At 47.3% G+C, this 12,500-nt stretch overlaps 1 protein-coding gene across 1 annotated transcript in view; it reads left to right on the top strand.

The window, feature by feature from the left end:
* Window positions 1-12,500, top strand: part of LOC130382617 (potassium voltage-gated channel subfamily D member 3-like) — a 100,919-nt gene that overhangs the window by 80,324 nt on the left and 8,095 nt on the right. The window contains exons 4-5 of the mRNA XM_056590472.1: window positions 2,171-2,339; window positions 11,863-11,964. Of these exons, the coding sequence (XP_056446447.1) occupies window positions 2,171-2,339; window positions 11,863-11,964 (271 nt within the window). The remainder of the gene's footprint in view (window positions 1-2,170; window positions 2,340-11,862; window positions 11,965-12,500) is intronic.

Raw genomic sequence — 12,500 nt, 5'->3', positions numbered from 1 at the left:
CCACTTACACACACTTGTACGCAGACACACCCATGCGCACACATAAACACACAAACACACAAACACACACGATGGCTGTATTAAGGGACAGTTTGCACAATCCCATCCCATCCCATAGAAAGTAGTGCATGACCGATGACATGGATGAAAAGGAAACGGTGCCTAACAGCTATTTTGCCCCTTTCGTGAGTCGGTACGTAGAGGAAGCCACAGGAGACTTTGCTCCATGGGCTTTTGATATTGACAGCAACTGTTGGCAAATAAACAGAGTGACTTGGCAGCCGTTCTGGCTTCTGCTGGAAACAATATGTGTATGTTTGTGTGTGTGTGTGTGTGTGTGTGTGTGTGTGTGTGTGTGTGTGTGTGTGTGTGTGTGTGTGTGTGTGTGTGTGTGTGTGTGTGTGTGTGTGTGTGAGTGTGTGTGCGCATGTGTGTGCACGCATATGTGTACGTGTGAGTGTGTTTGTTTGACAGATTGTTTCAATACTTTTTGTATATTCCCGACTTTTTGAGAGTGCCGACAGAGGCCGCTCCATCAGCAGCAGGTAGGGGTGAGGAATCTGGCCCAAGAGGGCGTGCAGCATGCAGGCTAAGGTCATTGGAGATTGAAAGACCCTGGCTGCTAGACTAACCTGACCTTAAACGTTGTCAATCAGTGTCTCTCTAATCGATAAGTAACACCCCCTGCCTCTCTCCTTTCTTTCTCATTCTCGGTATACAATGTATCGATTTGTTACAATGCTACATATTTTTATGGTAAATTCATCATTGTGATATTGTTATACAATATATAGATAGGCATTATATAGCAGTATATAGTTTCTCTGTTTGATGTTGTTAACTGTTCGGAACACTTTGTGCAACAAACAAAACAGAGGGAAACCACTGAAGAGTATGAGTATGTTTGGCCATCAAAGAAGGAAGAAACGATAATATCCTGTATATTGCATTCCCTCAGCCAGGAAGCTACGAAACAAAGGTTGCCTCTATCTTGCATACAAGCTTTTTATCCAAGAACAAGTACGACTGATTGTCTTTTGTTCATTTCATTTATATGGCTACGAATAAAATGTGTACTCTGTCAACTGCTGTTCCAAAATAACTTCACCTCAAACTTCCTTCCTGCAGCAGCCACTGAACTTAAATCAAATCCCCACCACGTTTCAGGAGTAAATGTGAAACGAATCTCATTAGAAGCATTTCGGCAAATGTACCTTTTCCTTTCCGAGCCATTCTCTAGTCTCAGAGATTTATCTCCTTCCCTCTCTCTCTCTCTCTCTCTCTCTCTCTCCCTCTCTCACTCTCTCTTTCCCTCTCATCCTCCACGTCTCTTGCCCTCTCGTCCTCCCCCTCCCTCTCAACCTCCCCCTCCCTCCCTGACAGTACAGCCTCATTCTCGGAAGAAGACTGATCTAATATGTCCATTTTAATTGTGTTTTCTGTCTTCCAAGCTTCAGACGCAATTGCTTTTGACTTGCAAATATTTCACGTCCAATGGACTTAATGACTTTTAAGAGACGCCCATGGCATTCAGGGCGTGCCTCGCGGCCCCCCCGCCTTTTTCCACTCTGAAAGGTTAATAGTCTCTCTGCGTTGAATAACATGCTGGAGTGTGTACAATACTCGTCACAAGTGAAGGTTAGGGCCCCGTCTCTCAGGGGCCCTTGTGTTGGGTCTGAGCCGAAATAATTCATTTCAGACTGGGTTTGGACAGAAAATGATCACCGCAACCTTGCCGGTTTTGTGGGCAACTTTGATGAATTCCTCACCACACTGAAAGTGCACCAACAATCGATTTGCAATGTACACCTCAGGCGCTCTCAGCTTTGTCAGCTGGTTGTTGTGACCGTTAGTTTGTCCTGCTCACTTTTCCTCCATTAGCTGTGGGATGGACATGTAGTTTGGAACATGAGCTGAACGAACATCCATTTGTTGTGGTCCAGAGAACAAACATGTATGGGTGAACGGGTCTCTTAGTTTACAGTGACTCAATGGGAGGATGTGATCTGCCAGCTGCTGCACACTTCAGCTTCTAGCCGCTACAGCTAACGAGTTAACGAGTTACAATTTTATTCATGCTCTCCCTCTCCCTCTCTCTCCCTCTCTCTCTCCCTCTTTCTCTATCTCTCACGCTCTCTCTCTCTCTCTCTCTCTCTCCTCGTCATCCCAGGTACGGCGACATGGTCCCCAAGACGATCGCGGGGAAGATATTCGGCTCCATCTGTTCTTTAAGTGGGGTGCTGGTAATTGCCCTGCCAGTTCCCGTCATCGTGTCCAACTTTAGCCGCATCTATCACCAGAACCAGAGACAAGACAAACGACGGGCGCAGAAGATGCAGGTGAGCATGGTTTTATTTATACCACTGGCTGCAATGTGAGGGTGGGTCGGCACGCCGTCTGGACGTTTCCAGACGGGAGAACCAGACATCTTCCCCCAAAGAGGAGAGTTCTTCACAGGGCTTCACTGGTCCTCCCGCAAACAGGGAGGCTGTGTGTGAGGTGCGTTGACTCATGTTGGTGTCAAGGAAAGAAACGTCATGATTCATGCTTCACCACCAACCTTCAACCTTGTTTCAATGAGCCGTACTGAAAACCGTGAAGCAGTGTGTTCACATTGGCTGTTGAAAGGTGTCTCGGTTGATCCAATCACGCTCGGAGGGCAAGGCTGTGAATGTTTCTTAAATGTATTACAATCTGTTCAGAAAGGACAGAAACAACCTTCATTTGACCCAATTTACGCCAGCCGTTTCAGACACTATCTGGATGTTTTTGATTCTAAGATACAGGTCTGGACAAGGCCAACGTGACAGCTTTATACTGTGGTGAGCAGCAGAACCCTGGACAATATTAACCGCTGAGGAAAAAGCTTAGGGAGACATGGCATAGTTTCCATGACATTCATATACAACATTGTAGCCAAAGTCGATGTAAGCTTTATGTAGAAAAATTACGTTAAACCTACAATGTTAAGTTCATGCTTTGCATTAACCAACATTGCATATCACTTACACACTCACACACACACAAATATGCATGTTTGGTTAAAGTGTGCAAATGCCTAACCCATGTCGTGCTAAACTGATACAACACTATTGTCACCGTGGGTGGAGTATGGAGCGTGACCATAGCAACGACTCAACACTCGACCTCGTCATACAGGATGAGCCGTCTCTGTGTGTGTGTGTGTGTGTGTGTGTGTGTGTGTGTGTGTGTGTGTGTGTGTGTGTGTGTGTGTGTGTGTGTGTGTGTGTGTGTGTGTGTGTTCCTTTTGGCCATTGCTGTTGACGGTGTGGAACTATCTCTAGTATTACAGGGCTCTTAATTAGCCATGTAATGGAATCGCCCGGAGGAACCGCCAGAGGCCTCACACTTCGCAGCAGGGGGCCAGGCCAGTGATGCGTTTTGTTACACTCTTTCTCAACCGCTCTCACTCACACACCTAACGCTGTAAGCACAAGTACCGCCTCCCGAATGCTCATTCATACACTCCGTTACTTGATGAGAACTTGATGGGGTGTGAACTTCCCCAGAAACGAGCTAATTTGAGCGCACCAAAGTGGCCTTCTGATCCCCCAAACACTTCCCTACGTAATGACCTGGCACCTGTTGTACGTGACACCTCAAACGTTGACTCTCACATCTCAAAGATGACTTATTGGAGAGTGTATTTGGTAAACGTCCAGGTTTTTACAGCTTTCCGGGAGACTTGGATGTGGTGTGTGTTTTGTTTCCACGAGGACACTCTGAGAGGAGGGAGTCTGGCGTAACCACTCGCCGGTGTGTTTATTCACTCCGGCAGTGCGTAGCGACATATGCAAATGGGTTTGTTTTTTTAAAAGGCCAAATGTGATTGGTAGTGGTGTGTCCGTGAGCCAAGCAGTGCAGCTGCATCACCGGGTATGAATGCACAGTTTGGCTGCTAGTCCCAGTCCCAGGGAGGGAGCGCCACTGCCTCTGCTGTGTCAGGGGATGTTGAATGTGTCGTCTCCTGGGAAGGCATTAGGCAAATTCTGATGGGTTCGTTTAGAGCTTGAGACATTTAAACAGCCTTTATATGTTCAGGATGTGTTGTTCAGTCCTGTTCTCCACCAGTCCCCACGCCTTCCTTTTTTTCCCCTTCTATAATGCATTAATCTCGTTCATCTATTTTCCTTTTAATCATGTTTATTTGCTGCACTTCCATTTCAGCATTCATTCATTTATTATGGCCCTCTCGCTCTCGCTCTCTCTCTCTCTCTCTCGCTTGCTCTCTCTTTCTCGCTCTCGCTCTCTCTCTCTCCCACTCTCGCACCCATGCTCTCTCCCTCTGTCTCTAATTACATTCATTAATCTCAATGCCAGGGCACAGGCTGTAGTAAACCTGTTCCAAGTGCTCGTGGTTCATCTGTGGTGTTGACCACCGCTGGCCAAGTCTTAACTACGCCTAACCTTGTGCAGTGATCATGGTGAACACACAGAACACAGACAGGGAAACCCACCCTGAGTGCACGGTTGTGTGTGTGTGTGTATGTGTGTGTCTGTGTGTGTGAGGGGGGAGACACACTGAAAGAACATTATGTAGATTACCGGTTTCAAAGGGGTGGAACAGGTGATGTGCAGTGGATTGTGTGTGTGTGTGTCTCTGAGTGTGTTTGAGGGAGATAGGTAAGGGGGTTAAGGAGGAAGGTGAATGCAAGGAGGGTGTGAATGGGGAGAAGGGTAGAATGCAACAAGGGAGGGCTGGAGGGTATGCGTGTACTAATGTTGTGTTCATTCCTGAAATAGCTTTCACCCAAATGAGCAGTTGGCTAAAAGGAAGACGTGTGAATGTTTTGTGAGGGTCTGTGTGCGTGTGTGTGTGTGTGTGTGTGTGTGTGTGTGTGTGTGTGTGTGTGTGTGTGTGTGTGTGTGTGTGTGTGTGTGTGTGTGTGTGTGTGTGTGTGTGTGTGTGTTAGTCTGTGAGTCTGTTTGTGTGTGTGTGTGTGTGTTTGTATGTGTTTGTGTGTGTGTTTGTGTGTGTGTTTGTTTTCTGTGTATGTGTGTGTGTGACTGTGTGTGTGTGTGTGTGCGTGTGTGTTTTCTCCCCTTGTTTGCTATCTGTTTAGACCTGACCTTGGTCTGGTCTATCTATGTGTTCCTCGGTCTACACAGACTGCAATGCACCATCCCAAGCAGCTTTAATTCTCTGTCCCTCTCTTTGCCGCCTTCTGACAACTCTTCATTTTCAACACTTAGTTTGAAAATATGAAACTCATTGAAAAGCACTCTGACTTCTCTTGGTGCGCATTATGGAACAAATTTTTACTTCTACAATTCCAGCCGATAGATGGTCTTCTACAGGCTCTGGGCAGAGACTTTATCAACACATAAAACAACATGGACAGCTGCTTAATGGATATGCCATTCAATTTCGTTTGCCGGAAGATTAAGCCCATTTTAATATTTCCGCTGGCTTGTTTTATTAATATTGACACACCGGAAATGATAATAAAACCAAGATAATGGCAGGAGCAGGTTCATTTTCGACTCAATGTTTTACTGTGATTAGCGATCGGTTCAATTATTTTATTAGCCAGTTAGTGTTAAAGCAATGCACCATTTCATCAGCTTCTCCTTTCACACAATGTCTGAGATAGCCTTTGAAATGGCCGCTTTGTAGCCCAAGTGTTCAAGTTCCCAACGGACGAGCCAATCAAGAAGCATAGGACATTTGCCAAACTCACTGCAAATGGACAGAGTGTATGTAATCGACGATTCATTAACCTTTCATCTTGTTCTTTCCCTCAGTGCTTCTGTCACCGCCAATGACAGCTCACGATGCTTAATGTTCCCGCCACCAAAGACATAAAGTGTTCAGGCGTGCCCTATTATTCAACGCCCCATTAGGCCCCACTATGTAGCGCATATTGTTATTTAATGCTACCAAACTTTATTGACACGTGACATTCTCAACCGTAAAACCAGACCATTAAGGAAAGTGGTTCCCCCCCTTGGGGGCTGCACCCCGCTTTGAGACCCCTGATATGCATATGAAGTTGTAGGAGATTGCAACACTAGGTATAGATAGTTGATGATCTATTATTAGCAGACCTTTGATAATAATTTAGTTTTTTTAAGTTAAAATTGACGTCCTGTACTACAGACTTATTTATAGCCACAAGCAAACCACTACTCATCCCATAGTGTGTGTAGTGGAGCGATGTGATTACCTTCGCTAGGACGTTGATATTACCGGCAACTGTTGCTCGGGTAAATACAATTTGTTTGGACGCAGATGCACCAAAGTTCAGGCATGGGGACGCAAAAATTCTCAGAGCTAGGAATGTGGTCACAGCCACAACAAGGTTGGGAACCACTTATTTAAGACGTGCCACTGGAGAGTCGCCCTGAGCAAGATAACATCATTTGTTGGACATAGTTTATCTACTACACTCATTTACATTAACATTCTTAAGCGGTTTGGAGGAATACTGTGATGTTTTATAAGGATTTCGGAAATAGAAGAAGCTTATCTGGGTGCGTGAGGCAGGGGAGTGTGGATTGACGATTGCAGGGGAAAACAAAGGCAGATCAGGAAGGGGATGACACGTTAGTATTTCCAGCACGTCCGACCTGCCTTTCTCCCCCTGTCCTCTCCTTGCCATTCCCCTTCTCTCCACCTTCCTATCCTGCCTCTCATCCTCCCATTGGCATCTACTCTACTTTATCCTCGGCACCCCCCTCCTCCCCCTTTCCTGATCCATCCTCCTCTTCCTCCCATCCTGTCTGCCTCCATCTTCATTCCTGCGGTCTAATCGTTAGTTGTGCTGCACTCCCATCACAATTAGGCTCCGTCCATCTGGGCAGCGGTCAAGAGAAAGCCCGGGTCTATCCATCTATCTCTCTATACCACCCCCTTTACACTCTCAGACACACCATCTATACCAAACACTCATGATACTCCATACCTGCAGGCGAGCCACTGCAGCTCATCTCTATGCTGGAACAGAGGTTATACATCAGTGAGTTCATCGCTCCATATGTACTTGAGAATTCGCTCAGATACCTCTAATGGCAAATTTCTGATTCGTGCTTGGGGGCGAACAAACGCTTCTCGATAAGACCGATATGCCCTGTTTTACAACCCTGGTAACGACCTGGAAATAACCTGTGTTGGGCACAGCTGTGAAAGCCCCCCCCCCCCTTCCCCTACCGCCCACACACCCCTCACCCACCGACCAGGTTTTGGATGCCCTCTGGCGGACAGAACCATGCGCTCAGGACAGCAAGCTGTTCTCTAGAGAGCAACCGCTCTTTAGAACGGATCAGAGCATGCCGTCATCAGACAGCAGGACAGACGGCGGCTCCTTCTCTCTATTAAGAGCAGGTCAAAGTTGGAGAATCCAAGGGGAGAATCTGCTGTGAACAGCAGGTCTTCTTTCATGTCCATGTGGTTTTCTACAAGGTCCTCTCCACCTTGGAGTTCTGCACCAGGGTAGATGCCCTGGTGCACTGACACACTGAATCACACGGAGACACTTGTTGAACACAAAAGGCCACATGCTCGTGCATAATTAACGTTGAGAGGGGTTTGTGTACGACTAAGCTATTAACATAAATAATGGTGTTTTTTGATTATGAGGTGGGCATTTCATGTCACAACAGCTCTATCAGTACCCTGCAGCAAACCGTGTATAAATGGTGAAATAAGGTTTATAGGCCACATTTGTATTATACAGTTTTCATTTTGTATTGTTGTATCAGGCATGAGATCCTAACCTACCCTGTTTCTTTTTCTGTCCTTTATCCTTTTGTCTTTGTTTTGGACCAAGGTCCATAGGTCATGGGAGATCACCCACACACACCCAACTACCCACAAACACACGCACACACCAGCGTCAGACTATACACACACAAAACCACAGACACACTGTGACCTTTGTCTCTGGCTGCTGTTTTCTTTCCCTCTGCTGGACAATCAATAAAGCAATCAGTACTTGGTAAGACGAACACGTCTAATACAGAGAGAAGATTAAGAGGGTTTGGTTCTGTCCTGAACTGTGTTCAACCTCAATAACAGGTGCCTGCTAGTGTTCACTTCACTGCTGATGTCCCCTTGAATAGAAAAATAAAAAGCATTAATTGTCATTATACACAGTACAATGAAATCCAAGGAGCAGCTCCTTAAAAGTGCACACATAGTTAGCACAATATAAAAGACCACTGTATACAGTAAAAATAAATAAACAATTTAAATACACACTAAAGAACCACAAACAGACAATAAGAAAACATTTTGAGCTCAGACTTGAGTCAGTGCAGTTTTTAATATTGCAAATTTGAGTTCAATATGGTGACAGCTTTGGGAAAGAAGCTGTCCCTGAGTCTATTTGTTCTGGCACGTATGGACCTGAAGCGCCTGCCAGAGGGCAACAGGCTGAAGAGATGGAAGCCGGGGTGCGTGGTGTCTTTCAGGATGTTTCTGGCCCTGCTGAGACAGCAGGAGTCGTTGATGGTGCTTAAGGAGGGCAGAGGGCAGCCACTGAATTTTTCACGCACAACCACAGAAGAGGGGAGGAACCCGGCTTTGTCAAAATGAATTGCTTTCTCCCTTCCCTCCTCCTTCTGCTTCTCTCTCTCTGTGCATTGTGGAGGAGTCGCAGGACTGTGCAAGTCAGCTCCCCACTGCTCAGGGAGCTGGATGTAAGCCACAGTTTGACTGTTTTAAGATTAGACTGACTTACAATCAATGCTTGACTCACTGGCTTCCCGATGGACCTCCATGCTGGCCTTTCTTCTTTCAAATGCCCGCAGAGATCTCTCTCTCGCTCTCTTTCTATCTGTCTCTTGCTCTCTCACTCTCTCTCGCTTGCTCTCTCTGCTTGTTTCTCTCTGCTTGACTCTCTGTCTCTTGCTCCCTCTCTCCCCGTTTGTCTTCTATCGCTCTCTCTCTTGCTCTTTATTTCTCTTTCTCCCTGTCTCTATCGCTTTCTCTCCCTCCCTATCTCGCTCTCTCTCTCCATCTCTGTCTCTCTTTCTACATACAGCATCACACGTATGTGGTAGCCAGTTCTTGATGAGATTTATTCAAATTTTTTACTTTTGAAAACTTCTGGTTGCTATTACTGTAAGCACTGCTATGGCTGGTGGATCCTGATCAATACAAATTGCGTGATGACTTCAAACCAACCAGCTGCCATATCTGCAAATCCATATCCCTCCTAATTATATTAGCTAGCGTTTGGCCTTCATTGCCAATTTCAACAAAATGATGAAAGCAATGGAAAGCTAAATCATAGATTGACATGTGTGTGTGTGTGTGTGTGTGTGTGCGTGCGTGCGTGCGTGCGTGCGTGCGTGCGTGCGTGCGTGCGTGCGTGCGTGCGTGCGTGCGTGCGTGCGTGCGTGCGTGCGTGCGTGCGTGCGTGCGTGCGTGCGTGCGTGCGTGCGTGCGTGCGTGCGTGCGTGCGTGCGTGCGTGCGTGCGTGCGTGCGTGCGTGCGTGCGTGCGTGCGTGCGTGCGTGCGTGCGTGTGTGTGTGTGTGAGAGAGAGAGCGTTTGTGTGGTTGCGTTTGCGAAGTGGAAACTGTCTGTTCTGTAATTGTTACTCTTTGTCGGAATGCGTGTACTGTTTACATCCAGAATAATTCTGGGTGTTTGTGTGTGTTTGTGTTTGTGTGTTAATTGAACATCTCTCTCTCTTGTGTACTCTCAATGATGCTTGGCCAGCAGCACTACTGGCTGAGGTTGTGGTTCTCGAGCAGTGCCTGAGTGCACAGGTCTGAGACGCCGGGTCCCCTTAGCCCCCAAAGTATCTATCAGCACACAGCCCAAGTAGATTAAATCTGGCGGGATATGTTCTTAACACTTCCCCCATTACCCCTGCGCTGCATGGCAACTGTAACCACGAGAACAGGAATCAAGAGTCTCTTGTTTGCACACTGACCCCAGAGGGGCGATAGGATTGGTCGAGCTGAAAGCCAGATACGTTAAGAGGCTTTCCCACAGCATTCTGGACAAACTGTCCCAGCATGAAGAACTATAGGTGGCGGAAGACCGCAGGGAAAGTGAGCGAAAATGTCAGTGGATAACCGATAATGACTTAAGCACAGCAGTTTCCTAAACCAAGCAATTTGGTGCAGTCGTAAAGATGAACCACTCTGTCTTCCCCATGTCCGTGTGTCTGTTTGTCTCTCTGTATAACCCAGCCTTTAAAGCCTGGTAAATCCTGGCCTTTTCCTTCACGCATAACGCCTAAAAATCCCCAAGCGTAACCTAGAGTTAGCAGAGCCCAGGTCAATTTGCATGGCCTCTCGTTTAAGTGGAACTCAAATAGAGAGATGGGCCGAATTTGCATACATTACCATATTCAAGCGGTCTCAGAGTGGAAGCCATCAGAAATCCCTGCTGATGTACGGTGGTCCATGTAGATATATGTTGATTAAAGTGTGTGGCCATAAATACACACACACACATGGGTGGCTCATGCCGACACACACAAACAAATGTGCATCTGCACATACACTGGCACTCTAAGCAACCACACACACACACACACACACACACACACACACACACACACACACACACACACACACACACACACACACACACACACACACACACACACACACACACACACACACACAAACACACACACACACACACACACACACACACACACACACACACACACACACAAACAGAGACAAATGGTCAGGCTCGTATGGCTTTAACCTCACAGTGGGCGTGGGACAATTGCTAGCCAGATTGGGTGGTTGGAACTCATGCGCCTCCCATTACCTGTTCCACACACTTCCTGCCAGGGTGCAGCCTGCTACCTCCTTGGCTGAGCGTGACGAGCAAGCCACACATACATTAAACACCGCCTGCGGTTTCCTCTCACAGGGAAATGGCAGATCTCTGCCAGGCCTGGGACTCACGTTACACGTACCTGGTGTAAAGAAGACAATGTGGTAGCTGAGAGGTGCCACTTCCACACGCACATTCAGGCACATTCGGGAGGAAACACAAGGGCATCCACACACCGGCAAGCACTCCACAAACAAGTTGGCATGCACACACAAACACAAACACAGCCTTAAGAGTATATATAATGAAGGCAGTCCTGGTCACGACTTTTGAACACAATCCATGAAGTTTTGAGTTGCTGAAGTCAATTGTAACAGCACGACAGATATATAATTTTGTCTTGCAATGAGGGAAGACACTCTGAAGGATTGCCTTTCTTGGTTCCTCCTCCTATTGTACTGTTTTTTTCTATTTGTTCAACTCAGAGCCTCATTCGGAGGAGCAAAGGAACAGTGAGTGAACGCATCAGAGAGAGACGATGCATCAGCCTTGCATCAGCACTGGCAGTGCTTGTTGGATTACTCCGACAGGAACACACTGGCATTTGCAAAACCCATAGAAAAACCGATACAAAAACATTATGGGACCTGAACATTCCTCTATGTGTTAATTGTTTTCATCTTTGGAAAATGAATCAAGCAGAGGCGTTGCATCGAGGCGTTGTCTACGTTGGGAACAGAATGATAGATGAACCCGAGATGGAAGAAACGCCATTTTAAACACAGAGCGAAGTGTCAATGCCCCATGAAATTCACATTATATCAAACTGCTCACTACTCCTATAGCTGTCTGGCAGACAGTGTTCCCGTGCCTGTATTGCATTATCTCGGGGTCACCATGAATCTTCTTGTGCTATCAAAGTGGGTTTTGGAGTTGCAGATGTGTGATATGAGCTATAGTGGCTGGCAGATGAGTTTGGAGTTCTCCGATCACGCATATTTTTGTCAAAGTGAAAACCTGTTTTTTGAACTATTCTGCTGCTTTGGTGCTGTGACTAATGTCTCTGTCTCCGTTGTCTGTGGCCTTTTTGCAGAAAGCGCGGCTGGCCAGGATACGGATATCCAAGACGGGCAGCTCCAGCGGCTTCCTCCACAGCAAGCGCAACGGCCTCTTCAATGACCCGCTAGAGCTAACGGTGAGACCGACGGACAGAGCACAGAGTTCAACCGCCGTGCACCGTCCCTTCACTCACTCACTCACTCACACTCACACTCTCCCTCACACCCTCTCCTCAAACACTCCCACCCTCTCATCACTCACTCCCACACCCACTCACACCCTCTCCTCACTCACTCTCCCACACTCACACCCTCTCCTCAGCCTCTCCTCACACTCTCTCCCCCCCCACAGTCCCACTCACACCCCCTAGCCCTCACACGCTCTCCACACACACACCCCCAATCACACACCCTCTCCTCCTGAACTCCCACCCTCTCCTCCCACTCACACCCTCCCTCTCCTCCCACTCACACCCTCCCTCTCCCCACACGCTCCCACTACCACATTTAGTTGAGCTTCAACATATGCATTCCTGCCCTGCTCCTTTACTATGGCCCAATCCCATTTCTACCCCTTACCCCTTCCCCTTATCCCTTCAAAACAAGGGGGAGGGGTAAGGGGAAGGGGTAAGGGGTAGAAATGGGATTGGGCCTTTATGTTTCTTCCCCTGCC

This window comes from Gadus chalcogrammus, chromosome 1 (assembly GCF_026213295.1).
Source record: "Gadus chalcogrammus isolate NIFS_2021 chromosome 1, NIFS_Gcha_1.0, whole genome shotgun sequence".
NCBI lineage: Eukaryota > Metazoa > Chordata > Actinopteri > Gadiformes > Gadidae > Gadus > Gadus chalcogrammus.
This window is presented reverse-complemented; position numbering and strand designations above follow the sequence as displayed.